The sequence below is a fragment of the Lepus europaeus genome, chromosome 6 (assembly GCF_033115175.1).
Source record: "Lepus europaeus isolate LE1 chromosome 6, mLepTim1.pri, whole genome shotgun sequence".
NCBI classification, from domain to species: domain Eukaryota; kingdom Metazoa; phylum Chordata; class Mammalia; order Lagomorpha; family Leporidae; genus Lepus; species Lepus europaeus.
Window position 1 is genome coordinate 110,890,759 of NC_084832.1, and position 15,800 is coordinate 110,906,558.

General features: G+C 40.4%; 1 protein-coding gene across 2 annotated transcripts in view; it reads left to right on the forward strand.

Annotated features, from left to right (window-relative positions):
* Positions 1 to 15,800, forward strand: part of PIK3C2G (phosphatidylinositol-4-phosphate 3-kinase catalytic subunit type 2 gamma) — a 445,304-nt gene that overhangs the window by 355,753 nt on the left and 73,751 nt on the right. For both annotated transcript variants that reach the window (XM_062194891.1, XM_062194892.1), the window contains exon 27: positions 4,177 to 4,286. In XM_062194891.1, the coding sequence (XP_062050875.1) occupies positions 4,177 to 4,286 (110 nt within the window). The remainder of the gene's footprint in view (positions 1 to 4,176; positions 4,287 to 15,800) is intronic.

A 15,800-nucleotide genomic window follows, 5' to 3' on the forward strand; every position in this document is an offset into this window, starting at 1 on the left:
TACAGTGAACAAATTTCATTATATTTCCTATCTACAGATTTAAGAGCATAATGATACTTCCTATTTATGTGTGTAGCCTGTCTTTCCCTTAATTCTATCTTGAATTTACTCTTGCATTAAATTCTTCTAAAAGAATTCATTCTACTAAAACATGACCCAGTTACAACTTGAGAAATATTTGTCATGCGTCATAAATTCCATGTTCTATAAATGACCAGAACCCAGGATTATGAGCAAGAAATGCCTCATGAGTCTACCATGGGAGTAAATGGCTCATCCTTGATAGAAAACAGTGTGTTTCCAGATATCAGCAGTGATTTTTATTTACTCCTGGGAGAAACAGGGGAAAAAGTAATATATGAAATCCCCATCTTGCTTAAAAGCATCATCTGTAGGAAACCCAAGAGTGTTGCTGGCTGAGATGACTAACATAAAAGCCTGTATTTCGTCAGGTTTCCTCTCATTAAAAAAATCAATATCAACTATTATGGAAGATTCCCAAAGAACTTAAGAACCATTCACCCAATTTAAAATGTTTATCACACCCATTATTCTATTTCCCAGCAGGCGTCTTTCTAATTTCTGTATGTGGCAGGAAGCATGTCTGCTTCCCTAATAGATTTGGACTTTGAAAGAGAACAGAAACTTTGAAATGTGACTAATCTGGTCATTGCCTGTTCTAGCCACCATTTGCTTTCCTATTGCCCCAATTAAAGTTGTTATTCATGCCACACCGCTGGGGATCAGAGAACAGATATGGCTAAGTTAGCCCAACTATGAAGCCATTCTTACTGTGTGATGCACAGTCAAAATACTCAAACCCTCCTCTGCAAGTAATGGAACATATTTATAAGGGTGAACATAGCACCCGTTATCTTTCATCAGCCATGTAAGAGCAACCAAATTAGGTTCAACTGGTTTGAAGCAGCCTGTACTTGGAAGCTGGTATGTAGTATGTGTGTGTGTGATGTCAGCAGAAAGAGGACCAAGGATAGGGTCCATCTTTCAAGACAATGTTTGACAGAGTCCTAATCAAGCAGATGTGAATTTAGGGTATTCAGATAAAATAGAATCCAACTTCGGCTCTGGAGAAGATGTCTGTTCTTACAAAATTGATGACCATTCTGTGATAAAGAAAATGGCCTCAATAAGCATACTGATGTCTCTCAAACTCTAAGTGCAGAACTAAGAAGACAAAACCAAGTCGATTCTCATTACTGTTCTGACTGTGTCTCTCTGAAGTTTTGTTAAGTACTCAGTGTTGAATTTGTTAGTAGTAGGTTTTCAATGCCTAATGGCATCAGGTATTTTTATGTTTCATGTATTCATTTATCTCTGCATTCATTGTTGTACATTCATTAAGTTCTAACTATGTACTTTTCTAGCATGGTGATTTTATAAAGAGTCCCACATTGAACTAAAGACCAGACTCAAAGAACTTAAAATCTAACATGATAAAGTATAGTAAAACCCGGGAAGCAGTTAGTACTGTGAGAAGAACCAACATGATTGCTGAACAAGGATAGCAGTATTTAAACCTCAAATACAATAACCGATGCCTCAAAGAGGAAGAACTATTTAAACTGAGCCTTAAAAAGGTTTTCTGTAGAAGGATAGAAGAGGAAAGGCATTCTTGGCTGAAGAAAAACTTAAGTATGTGTGAAGGCTTGAAGAGCATCTGTCCGCATGCACATGCATTAGAATTGGAGGCAATCAAGCATCCCCAGTCTTTGGTATGGAGATTATGAGAGGCATTTATAGCCAAAATGAGAATTTTAGACTTCAGTAAATAAGCATTTGAACACTAGATATTACTGTTTATTTTCCTTGGAATTTAGACAATTAACTCTGGGGTTATGCGCTTTAAGAGACAGGAGTTGAAAAAAGTTTTCCAAGGAGTCTAGGCAAGGGTGGGCACTTAGCCTGGTAGTTGAGATGCCAGTTGAATTGAAAGACTCAGTGTCCCACATCAGAGTGCCTGGATTCAGCTGTTGAGTCTGGCTCCTGATTTCCGCTTCCTCCTAAAGACTGCGGGAGGCAGCAGTAATCGCTGAAGTTAATTGGGTTTCTGCTACCCATGGGGGAGACCTGGATGGAGTTCCTGGTTCCCAGCTTCAACCCTGGCCCAGCCCCAGTCATGGCAGGTATTTGAGGAGTAAAGGAGAAATGGAATATTCCATCACTCCATCTCTCTCGATCACCCTCCCCTTCACTCCACCCTTCTCAGGTAAGTAACAAATTTAAATGTCTGAACAAGAAATCTAGGCAAATGAAGATGCCAAGCTGACCTAGAACCATTATCATCTCAAAGAAGAGGAGGACCTAATACAAGGGCCTATGGAGGTGTTTTCAATAGAATTTAGTGGCTGAGGATGGCAGTTAGGATGAGAAGGGAATCAAAAGAGATGTAAATTTGTTAAGCAGGGGTGACAGAGTAGAGATATGAAATGTGAAAATGGAAGGAGCTTTTACGAGCTTGAGATGCTAAATAGATGACCCAGAGAGAAAGAAGGTAGCTCACAGCTCTCCAGGGCTACCTGATCCACTTCTTTGCATTCCTTTGGTTTTGCATCAGTTATAATCTACATGCTAATGATTCCAAAATCTCAATTTAAAGCTGTTTGGTTTGAACGCTTCTCAGTTTACCCCCTCAGTCACTCAGTTCTCTCAATTCTAGATCCTGTACATATTTAAAAATCCAATAACTTACCTGGACTTCTAATCAGTCCCCTAGTCTACTCTGTACCAGGACCCACAGTAATTCATTTTTCACATGCAATCATGATCTCTCTAGAACTCAATTCAATTCTTGTACTCCCATGTTACAACATTTGAAGAGCTTTTTGTTGCCTTTAGGATAAAGTACAAAATCTGTAATATTGCTAACATGCCCACCCACAAGATACACTTTGTTCCAGAGAGCCATCCCGGACATCTTTTTGTGAACATATTGAACATATCCTGCTTTGCTCCTGTCCACCTACTTATGCTGCTTCCTCAGCCTGAGCAAGAACAGTGGAAAAGAGAACAGCCTCAAAACCATTTTTCTCTCCTTTTAATGTCCTGACGTCACTTGAAACTTAACACTTCCTCTAAAACTATAGCCCCAATTTCTTGTTTATATTTAGGGTTAACAATATTAGAGTTCTAAAGTTACTGGTAATAGTCTTCCTCTTTTTGTTTCATTAGGTTTTGGTTGCTTTTGCAAAAGTCAAGCTTTAATTCAGAAAGTTTTCTCAAACAATTTTGTTTACAACTGGAGTCTTAGCCCTTTAGTCTACACTGTAAAATAACAAAATATCTTCTTCAGGATTAGTAAGAAAGACTGTATATAATTTTATCTAATTATTTCATTGCTTTAATAATTTTCATAAGTACAGTTTCCACTTAAGTATGGAAAATCAGGTTCTCATGGTGTGAGTCATGACGTTAGAAAATCATCTAGCATCAAGATTTGAGGAATGAGGTTTATAATCTGAGCTTACATATGATTTGGCTTCAACACTTAGTCTTCTAGGGATTAAGCTTTTTTTTTTTCCTTTTTTTTTTTTTTTTAATTTTTGACAGGCAGAGTGGACAGTGAGAGAGAGAGACAGAGAGAAAGGTCTTCCTTTGCCGTTGGTTCACCCTCTAATGGCCGCCGCGGTAGCGCGCTGCGGCCGGCGCACCGCGCTGTTCCGATGGCAGGAGCCAGGTGCTTATCCTGGTCTCCCATGGGGTGCAGGGCCCAACCACTTGGGCCATCCTCCACTGCACTCCCGGGCCACAGCAGAGAGCTGGCCTGGAAGAGGGGCGACCAGGACAGGATCGGTGCCCCAACCGGGACTAGAACCCTGTGTGCCGGCGCCGCAAGGTGGAGGATTAGCCTGTTGAGCCACGGCGCTGGCCGGGATTAAGCTTTTTTTAAAAAATGTGGATATTACGTAGTTTGTTATGTTATATATAATGATATTTCTCATTCCTTAGCCATTCGATTCTCCTAGAACATGGTGGATATTTATATATCTACTTTAGATATGAGAAGAAAATGGCGACTCAAAGAGGTTAAGGGACTCTAAGGATAATTCATATTTTAAATGTCAGATACAGAAATTCTGGCATAGCACCAGTAATAAGCAATCTTAATTTTATTTCTTGTTTTGGGTTCTGTTTTTGTTGTTGCTGCTGCTGCTTAAGATGCTGTATGCTGGGTTGCCTGAACTGAACGGAGTCCAAGACCTGAAATACGTGTATAATAATCTCCGTCCACAAGACACAGACCTGGAAGCAACAAGTCATTTTACCAAGTAAGATAAGCTATGAATGCGGCATGTGTACACACACATTCCACATTCGAAATGATTTCAGGTTGGCCAGTCCTTGGGATGGAACAACTATTTCTAGCACCAGCTTTTGTGGGTTTTCCAAGTGCAGAATGTGAACACGTGGCAGAAGGCCTTAGTCAGGGGCTCTGCAGCATGCTGTTGTTTGCTAACCAGCCTCTTCATCTAGCAGATTGCTCAATAAGAGGTCATTGGAAAGAGCAAGGGCTGACATAAATAAATTGGTTGTTTCACTTGAACTATGTCTAGAAAAACAATTTGGAAAAAAGACGTATGATGTGAATTGGACTCACTACTTTCATCTGTAAGACAATACAAATATTGGAATATTGGTCAAAGACCTATGACTATCTTCTATCGTTATCTATTTTTATTAAGCAAGTTTGGATAAACACAAGTGTACATCCAGGTAAAAGTATGGGCAGACTACACTGAATATCAGAGCCCAAATCACTGCCCCGAGGGCAGCACATTTATAATAGCATTTTAGATTTTCCTTTGATTGGCTGTCAAAATCCTGTTACATTTTAGGAATGCAGTAAAACAACAGAATTAGTATTCTTTATTTCCTGCAACCTCTTAATCTTCTGAGTCTAATTTTCAGTTGTTTTTAAATTTTCAACTAGAAGTTTGTGAGCCTTGATTGTGTTCCTTTAAAGAAATATATGCTTTTGAAGAAGATATTAATTGAAATAAAGTATCCCTCAGATAATCTTACCTTTGCTGTGTCCCTACTAGTTGGACACTGAGGAATGTCTTCCCATTATGAGGGTGTAGGAAGGCTTTACTGGGATATCATACACAAGGAGAAGTAGATTTGCCTTGGGGATTTCTGTTTCACAAACTTCAGGGGACAGGCTAACTTTGGGATTCAATGGAATTCCGTGTCAGGACCACCTTTGTGGTACAGGTTAAGCTGACTGTGGCTCCATTTCCAATCCAGCTCCCTGCTAATGTGCCTGGAAAAGCAGCAGAAGATGGCCCAAGGGACTGGGCCCCTAGCACCCATATGGGAGACCCAGATGCAGTTCCAGGCTCCTGGTTTGGTCTTGACCCAGCAACAGGCCAATGCAGTGATTTTTGAAATGAAATGGTAGATACATGGATCTCTCTCTGTCAGTCTGCCTTTTAAATAAGTGAGTTGAAATAGAAGCAATAGGACCAAATCACAGAAAGTTATACATATAAGAACCCTTGGAGTCTATTTATTTTGACAATAAACTTTCAAATGAGACAGTTGAGACCCAAATAATAGAAGAAGCAACAAGCAGAGCCCAGTCTAGGACCGAATTCTGATCCCTCTGGCCAGCATTCAGCATGGAATGGAAACTATATGATATGCTTAAGGAACACCAGACGGAACCTAGTTAAAAACACATAGATAATAAACAAGGGAACAGTAAAGTGTTTAAATTATACAATGAGATTCATTACCAAAATTTAGCAGGTTTCTTTATTCTTGAAAAAAGCCTGTAATACAATTACCTCTAAAAAAAAAAAGTGGTGATACATATTCCCTAACAAAATCACAAATATTGCCACTTGACCATGAGCAAAGGCACCTTCTTGAGGATTTAACCAGGTATTTTAGATCATTTATTTCAAGGATTCAAGTTATCTCAACTAATGGTGACAGGTGGCTTGCATGAGAAAACCCAGGGAAAAGCTAGCATCCTAACCTCAGGAGGTTGAATGATCCTTTGGAATCCAAGGCAGCCTAAAGAGCACCTCAGCAGGAACTTACTCATAACTTTCCAGGTTCCTACCTCTTACCCAATAAATTCTGCCCTTTCAGAGTGGGTCAGCGTGATATCACAGATAGCCTGCTTGGGCTGTTCCCGTAGGAAAGGAGCCGAGAGGGATCCTTTCTTTAAAAATGGGCTGTATCATGGCAAGCACATGGCAAGTGGGACTGGGTGGGGAGGTAGAGGAGAATGGAAAGGACGAGAATAGGTCAAGGAAGGACATGTGATTGTGCTACAGGGCTTCTGTTTCAGATGCATCATTGTTTGAACAATTACAGTGCTGCAGTTCACAAATAGTCCACTCCTGCCACTTAAAAAGGGAAAAGCTATATATTGATTTGGGTGAATAAAGGTTTTTAAAGTTCTTGCCAAAAAAAAAAAAAATGTACACAGACAGGTTTTATTTGCCTGCCAGAGCCCTTTTCTTCCTATAGCTCTCCCTTCTGACACACCCAGATCTATAAAGAGCAGGATCTTGGATGTGGGTGAGGCTGCCTAGGTGACTCATCTCTCCTCATCACAGAGGACGTGAACTCAGGCAGGAAGTAACAAATCTGAAGCCAGGAACCTCTCAGGCAGGAAGCTGATCTGGTTGTTTTTGCCCGAGTACCTCTGCTGGGCTGATCTTCCTACTTGCAAAGTTGTACAGTGCGTTCTATAAATTAAACTCCAGCTACAGTTTTGTGTAGTATCTGTGTGGAGAAAGAACATGTCCTTCATTGCACACTTAAAAGGCATATAGTTATACAAACCAGGACATGTCCTTTTTTTCAATAATTCTTTTGTCTTGCTATATTTCCCACTTCTTTCTTACCAGAAATTTATAATCTGATTTTCATAGATAAAGCTTATCCACCCCAACTCCATTATTGCCAAATGTATCTTTTCTGGGTAGATCATTTGCTCAAGGTCCACTTCTTCTTGCTTCTAACATTGCCAGAAATGCCCTCATAGAATCATAAAATGTCAGGAATTAAGGGAGAATCTAAACAAAATGTCAGTTGTACCTACTCCTTAGTTCTCTAAACAAGTAGTATCTTGCCCATGAAATCTGATCCTTGCAGTACTTGCTGATCTTCTATTCTTCAATAATTCTGCAGAACATCTCACAGTTTATGCTATATTTATTGCTGATTTATGTACTGTCCTGTATATCATCTTAATATATGGTCAGTTTTATCAGTTTCTCCCAAGTGCAGCAGGGGATATATTCCCACTTCCCAATTCTAAGAATCTGTGAATGTGAAACAAGCCCTACTTAACAGAAAGTAAAATTTAAACATCAAGCATTAAGTATATAGAAGACATATAATAATAAGCTAACATTTAATATACAGTGCTGCTTATTAAGTGTCAGACCCTAAGTGCTATTCATACAATAACATTTAAATATAACAACCCCAAAAAGAAATAATATTTTATCTACATCATTATTTTAATGAATTGAGACCCTAGAGAAGCAGTTTTCCAAAGGACATAGCCAATAGAAGCCAAAGCCACAATTCAAATCTAGGTAGGGGCAGACATGTAACCTAGTAGTTAAGACACCCGCATTGCATATTGGAATGCCTGAGTTCAGTACCCAGCACCAGTTCCTACCTCCAGCTTCCTGCCAGTGCAGACCCTGGGAGGTGCAATGATGTCTCAAGAAATTGGGTTCTTTCTACCCTCATGGGAGACCCAGATAGAGTTCCTAGCTTCTGGCTTCAGCCTTGCCTAGGTTGGGTCATTGCAAACATTTGAAGAGTGAACCAGCAATGAGAAATTTTGCTCTCTGTCCCTTACTTTCCCTCTCAAATAAGTTATTAAGAAAAATCTATGAGTCATGCTCAAGAATAAGGAGTCATAACTACTCATAACTACCAGACTTTGCTCAAGGTTCCTCAGCACTCCCATTGGCTGCAGCTTGACCAAGATGTACCCTTTACCATTTCTCAGGCACTATTCCTCAGAACCTGAACACCCCAAATCTCAGCAGAGGTCAGATATCCCTTCCGGACACATTCTGTCTGTGGCAACTCCATTTCTCCTGGCTGTTCTGCTCTACAGGCTCCTTGGAAGACCCCTGTGGGCTAACTTCTTCCAGACTCCTGGGCAGTCACATTCCTGGTTGGTTGTTTCTATTGTGGCCCATTCCCAGATGCCCCAAGCCTCTCTTTTCAGATAAATCTTTCTTCTATAACCTCCAAGAGCCTGCCTCCATAGTATATTTTATTCTTGAGCCTCAATTGTCTATCTTTCCTTTTATGTATGCTTTATTGTGCATGCAGCTTGTCTACACAAGTCTCTAAAGTTCTTTGGTAAGCATATAGGAAGGCACTTCAAAGTGTCCATGGAAAACTGAAATTGAAAAATGTTGATTTTGTTATAAAACTTCTGAAATCCATGCATCATTTGTATAATATACATTTTCCATGGACTTGAGCACTGTCCTTTATATATGTATCAAGGGTTGAGGATCATTTCTGTGGCACCTGCCATCTACTGAAGAACCATTATATTGATCAAGAGATGTCCATTGATAGTCCCTGTGATCCTTTATCCTTCAAAGTTTAAGATCAATTTGTATATTTTAAATTTCTCTAACAAATGATACAATGTTTCTTATATAAATCCTTAAATAGAGCATTTATGAAAGTATCCCAAGTTAAAAACGATTATGCAATTTTAACACAATACTTATTCATTTAAAAATGTGTACACTTGTTTTTTGCTTAAATATTATCTTGAGCAATGTTTTCTGACAGTATGTAGATTTAAAATCTGCTGAAACAGACTTGAAGTGCTGACTTCATCACCCATAATTCGCCACAATAGAGACCAAGGTCTGCAATGGTAGATCTGTCAGAGGTCTTGGTGCTTCAAGGAATGTAGCTCGCTCAATATAACTATTTCATATATAATATATACATATATATCCACATATATTCCCCCATATATTTAAACTGTTTCTTTACCCCCAAAGGTGAAATGTGTTTTATGTTATGATTTCTTATGATGTTACAACTTCTAGATTTAAAAAAGAAAATCTGCCCCACCCTCACCAGGCTCACAGATGGGGCCATCAGTTAAGACTAAGCCATCTGAGACACAGCATGTGTGGCTACCTTAAGTGTCCTGGTTCTGACTACAGTATTAGCATTAAGAGGCTGCCCCTCTTGACCTTGCTTGAGACTTGAAAGCAGAAGTGGCTTTCCTGCCTCTCCAAGAATGCACACTACTTCTGCACACTGCAGCATTCTACCTCACACATATACATTCTGGGTCAAGAACTGATCAAAAGAGTTTCCGGAGGACACTGCATGCCACATGGCAATAAAACTTATATTACAATTAATTACACAAGAGAAGGAAAAAGGCAAATAAAATTGGTTGCTGGCCACGAGAGGTTTTTCACATCATTGTCAACTCCTGTCTCTGCTTCCCCTCCTCTTTCCTACTCCCTTACAGCTGAGTGCTGCTGAATAGAATCAAGGAAGGATCATGACTCACTCCTCTGCAAATTGATACTCCCATGCAATATCTCTGCAGAGCCCACTGCTAGGTAACAAAGGCAACCATTCATTAAAATGCTGCCCAAACAGCTTATTTCAGAAATTTCAATCACTCTCAGACCTCGTGTTAGCTGTCCTTAGAAACAGATAACCTCATTCACAGAGCAGACGGCGATCATTAAGCGTAAACTTCCCTGCCTACCTCCTCTCCCACATACAGACAGCGTTTCTCACTTCATCCATGTCTTCCTTCAAACATAGGAGAGGAATTCAGGCTGCCTTGTAGATTCTGAGGTTTACCAGGCATAAGATCTCCTTCTCTTCAGCTTAAACTAAAGCCAACTTGAAGCAAAACAAAACCCTAATCTCCGCTGAGATCTGCTCCCCCCAAAAAAAATGTATGCATCAGGGGCAGGCATATGTGGCATGGTGGGTTATGCCACCACATGAGATGCCCACATCCCATATAAGAGTGCCTGAGGTTAAGTCCTGCTTCTGCAGACTCTGGAAGGTAGCAAGTGATGGCTCAAGTACTTGTGTCCCTGTTGCCCATAAGCGAGACCCATATAGAGTTCCTGGCTTTGAGCTGCTCCAGTCAGTGCAAATGTCGTGGGCATTTCTGGATGAAAAAGCAGTTGGAAGGACCAGTGTTGTGGTATAGTGGAAAAAGCCACTGCATCCCATGCCAGCCTACCATTTGCTCACTGTTTTCATTCCCTGGCTGCTCCACTTCCAACCCAGCTCCCTGCTAATGGGCTATCTTTTCGTGCTTTCCCAAGCCAAGTGTTTGGGCCCCAACCATATAAGAGTCCTGGATGAAGCTCCCAGCTTTGGCCTGGCCCAAGGCTGGGGAGTGAAACAACAGATGGAAGATCTCTTTCAAAATAAATAAATAAAATGGAAGCTCTGTATATCTTCCCATCTCTTTGAAATACGTGAGTAAATAAATCTTTAAAATTATGTGCTTCAGGGAGGCACATTGGTAGTAAGAGTCAGAGAGTCTATCCATATACCCAAAGAATAAAGGATGTATACAGTCTCAAATTGTAACCCAGAAAACCCCAGAAACCAAGAGGGCTTGGCTACTTTCTAATGATAACAGACTTTCTACTGTGATTATATTATCATATTCTATTTCTGTCAGCACACTGGCTGATATTCTGTTGTATAAATTTCAGAGAGAAGCCATCTCATTGATTTCCCCAGTTGCCTTTGTCCATATTGGATAGTGTCCTTCATGAAAAACTATCATGGATTCTGTTGCCCTTCTTTAGTTCTATCATGGGCCACCCTTCACAAAGTAACAGTAAAGGGCTTCTCTGAACTTTGAGTTTGAGAGACAATAGTCTGAGGAGGGGCCAGAACAGGCACAGTGACTGTCCAACAATACAACCTTGTTGTGGCCCAAATTACTGAAAGCATATGGAGACAGTGCACTTGGACACCACACAATGGGTCAGGAGCCAGCGTCCCTGCACCACCTAATGTTTTCAGATACAATGCCAGAAACTCTGTTCTCCACATTTTTTATTTCTTTCTGATGGCTAGAGAAACAAATGCTTGAATGTCTCAAACAAAGTTACTTGGCTTTGTATCTGGCTTCTCCTGAAAAACCAAAGAAGAGGTCATGAGACAGAGGTATGGATCCCCAAGTTCTTTTATCAATACATTTTGATTTTTTAGTTTGTGAGTAATCATATCACAAATTGTTATAATCTTACAAAGGAGGATCGATTTTTCCTTTAACTGAATAATTGATACTTTCAGAAAAACATACAAGGATAAACACAGAACCAAGAAGAATTAATAAGATATCTGGACAAGGCTTTTTTAATTCCAAGATGGCAGTATAGCAACAGGGCGGTCTGCTCAAGGCTAGGCGAAAAGTTAAAAAAAAAAATTGAGGAAGTGCATTCTCGGGATAGTTGGAGGGAAAAACTGCACCGGAGATTCTGCAGGAGGAGGAGAGATGCCACGGATCTCTGGAAGGTGCAGACACAAACCGAAGAGCATGGATTCAACAAATGACCCCCAGCAGCCCTGAGCCAGACAAAGCTCCAGCTTGGAGAGCAAGGTGAGATCAGACTGCAATGGCCCATGCCACTGCTGATGTAGCTGGAGTGAGAGCCCAGAGGACTCCATGGCCTTGGAGTCTATCCTAGAGCCCTGAGGGGACCAAGGTGCCCGCTCACCCAGAGAAAAAGAAAAGGGGCACATCTCTCTCCCCATCCTCCCTACAATGGTGCCCACCAACAGGCTGAGAGAGGATTGGTGCCATTTTAGACAGAAGTAGGTAGCAGCTGATTCAGGTCTGTGCACACATGCAGCAACTGGCAGGACAGCTGCCACCTTGTCAGCAGGGGCAACTGCAGTGTCTCTGGTTCCACTGGTGAGGACAGAAACCATCTTGTCAGCCGAGGCAAACTCAGAAATTCCTGTGCACAAACTCAGAAAAGGGCAGGGAGAAGGATCCATCCCAACGTTAGTACTGGCTGCAGAGACTCTTATACGTCCCCTGCACAACTGTGAAATGAGTAGGACTGCAGCCAGCAGGTGCTGTGCATGTGTGTGATCCAAGGACTTTTACCAGAGGGTGAAGTCCATGCTCCCCACTGACTTTGAATCTGGTGGGGAGGATTAACAAGAAGCTGGACACCCACATACAACTGTGAGGTGTCCCCAGGCTCTCAACCAATCCCAGGCTCCAGGGCTGAAACTTCCTAGAAAGGACACTCCCAGACAGCTGGCTTTGGGAACATTTCAGCCTCTCTGTGGATGGGATAGGCTAGCATGACTAAGTGGATCCTCTGTACCCCATGGCTGTGGGAGCCCTGAGTGCGGAGGCTGTGGGAATTCTGTGACTGCATCAGAGGGTGCAGAGTATACATGGCTCCACATACTCAGAGCTCCCTGATTGCCTGGGATGGGCGATTGCAGCAGCATCCATGCTCACACTGAGGACTGCACAGATCCTTTGTGCATTTCAGGCGGAAGCGTGGATGAGTGTTGCACCCACTGAGGACTAACACCCAGGCATTGATTGCCTTGGAAGAGGGGAGGGTATGATTACACAAATAGAGGTGACCATATTCCCCCTTCTGTTAAGAAGAGTAGATCTGCCAACCCAACTTGGTTTCACATTGGCTACTTGCTACACACTGGAGCACTAACCAGAGCTCCCTGGTCACACCCAGCACACACCTTTGGCTATTCAAAGAGCAGACATTCCCTTAAGCCACAGAGGCATAGTTCAAAGATAAAACCATCAAAGGAAAAAAGTATCTCCACAAATTCCTAAAAATACAGAAATTCAAGAAACAAGATTAAGGAAGACTATGTGATCCCCTCCCCCAAAAGGAACACAACACATCAGTATTGGAATGTGAAGATAAAGAGATTGACAAAATGCCTGAAACAGAATTCATAAGATTGAACATAAGATTATTCAGAAGTAATTAGAATCAAATCCATGAATTAAAGAAATCCATACATGACAAAGATTTTTCCCATGCAATTGGGATTTTAAAGAGAAATCAAATATTAGAAATGAAGAATTCAACAGATCAAATGAAAAATGTGGTGGAAATCCTTAAAAACAGATTTAGTGAGGTGGAAGGAAGAATATCTGAGCTAAAAGACAAATGTAGAAATTTTCAGTCAGTCCACACAAAAAAATTAGAAAAATTAAAAACAATGTTGGAGATTTATGGGTAACTATCAAACCAACATAGTTCCTGAAGACGTGGAAAGAGAATAGATTAGAAGGCCTATTTAGTGAAATAATTACAGAAAACTTCCCAAATTCAGAGAAAGGGACATCCGAGTACAGAAAGCACATAGAATTCATAATAGACCTGACCAGAATCTAAGACGTTCAAGAAGGAAATGCCAGATTGCTTTCAAAGGATCTCCATTAGACTCACAGCTGACTTCTCATCAGAAACCCTACAGGATAGAGAATGGAGATACAGAGTCTAAGAAAAAAAAAAAAAACCTGTCAACCCAGAATACCATACCCTGCAAAGCTCTTATTTATGAATGAAGGTGAAATAAAGACCTTCCATAACAAACATGAATTGAAACAATTAGTCACTAGTCGCAGTCTTACAAAAGATGATTAAGGATGTGCTACAAACAAAAACAAATATATTCATCATTATGAAAGAATGAGAAGGCAGAAAATCTCCCAGTAAAAGTACAAAGGAAATCCAAAGTAAAAAAACAAATATTTATTGAAAATAGCAGGGCCAAGTCATTATTTATCAGTAGTAACCTTGAATGTAAATGGCCTCATCTCTCCCATTAGAAGACACAGACTAACTGAATGGATTAAAAATCAAGACCCATCTATTTTCTGCCAACAAGAAATACACCACACCAACAAAGATACATGCAAACAGAGAGAATGGATGGAAAAAGATACTCTGTGCCAACAAAAAGCAAAGAAGAGCAGGTGTAAGCATCATAATATCCGACAAAGTAGACTTCAGCACAGAAACTGTTAAAAGAGATTAATAAAGGCACTAAGTGTAATGATTAAGGGATAAATTTAACAGGAAGCTGTGACTATAAAAAATGTAAATACACCCAATTACAGAGTACCTGGCTATTTAAAAGAAATGCTACTGGATCTAAAGTGAGAAACAGCCTCCAATACAATAGTAACAGGAAACTTCAATACCCCATTTTCATCAGTGGACAGGTCAACTAGACAGAAAATCAATGAAGGAAAAGAGCTAAGTGACAGTATGGACAAAAATGGACCCAACTAATATCTACAGAACTTGTCATTCTACAGTTGCAGAATACACATTCTTTTCGTCAGTGCAAGGAACTTTATCTAGGATTGACCATACGCTAGGCCATAAAGCAAGTCTCTGCAAACTCAAAAATATCAGAGTCATACCATGCATCTTCTCTGACCACAGTGGAATGAAGCTGAAAATCAGTAACTCAAGAATCACAAGAACATACACAAACAAATGAAGACTGAATAACATACTCCTGAATGAACAGAATGTCATAGGAGAAATCAAAAGAGAAATCAAATTTCTGGAAATGGGGCCGGCACCCTGGCTCATTTGGTTAATCCTCCGCCTGCAGCACTGGCATCCCATATGGGTGCTGGGTTCTAGTCCTGGTGGCTCCTTTTCCAGTCCAGCTCTCTGCTGTGGCCCAGGAAGGCAGTGGAGGATGGCCCAGGTGCTTGGGCCCTGCACACTCATGGGAGACCAGGAGGAAGCGCCTGGCTCCTGACTTCAGATCGGCATAGCTCTGGCCGTAGCAGTCATGTGGGGAGTGAACCAACGGAAGGAAGACCTTTCTGTCTGTCTCTCTCTCTCACTAACTCTGTCAAATAAAATTTTAAAAAATAAAAAATGTATGGAAATGAATGAAGCTGACAGTACAACATATTGAAACTATGGGGTACGGCAAAAGCAGTATTAAGAGGGCAGTTTATAGCAATTGGTGCATACATCTAGATTTTTTAAAAGTATCAAATAGCTATCAATGCATCTCAAGGACCTAGAAAAACAAAAAAAAACCTAAAATTAGGAGGAAAGAAATAATTATCGAAGAAATAAAATTGAAACAAAAATGATACAAAAAAAGAAAGATCAGTGAAAAGCTCGCTTTTTGATACACTAAGCAAAATTGATACATCATTGGCCCCACTAACCAAAAAAAAGGAGGCCAAAATCAATAGAATCAGAGATGGAAAAGGAATTGTAACAGATACCATACAAATACAAGGAATCATTAGGAATTACTATGAAGATCTGTTTGAAAACAAATTGGGAGACCTGGGAGAAATGAATAGATTCCTGGACACATACGGTCTACCAAAATTGAGTCATGAAGACAGAAAACCTAAACAGACCAATAACCAGGATGAATATTGAATCAATGTGGATTTTCCCAGGTGGATTCACTGCTGAATTCTACCAGATATTAAAAGAAGAACTAATTTCAATTCTTCTAAAGCTATTCAAAATAACTAAAAGGGAAGGAATCCTCCCAAACTCCTTATATGAAGCCAGCATCAACTTAATTCCTAAAAGATAGAACAGGAAAAGAGAACTACAGACTAATATCTCTGATGAACACAGATGTAAAAATTCTCTACAAGATACTATCTAATTGAATCCAATGACACATCACAAAGATATCTCATCCTGACCAAGTGAGTTTTATCCCTGGTGTGCAGGGATGGTTCCTGTAAATGCAAATCAATGTAA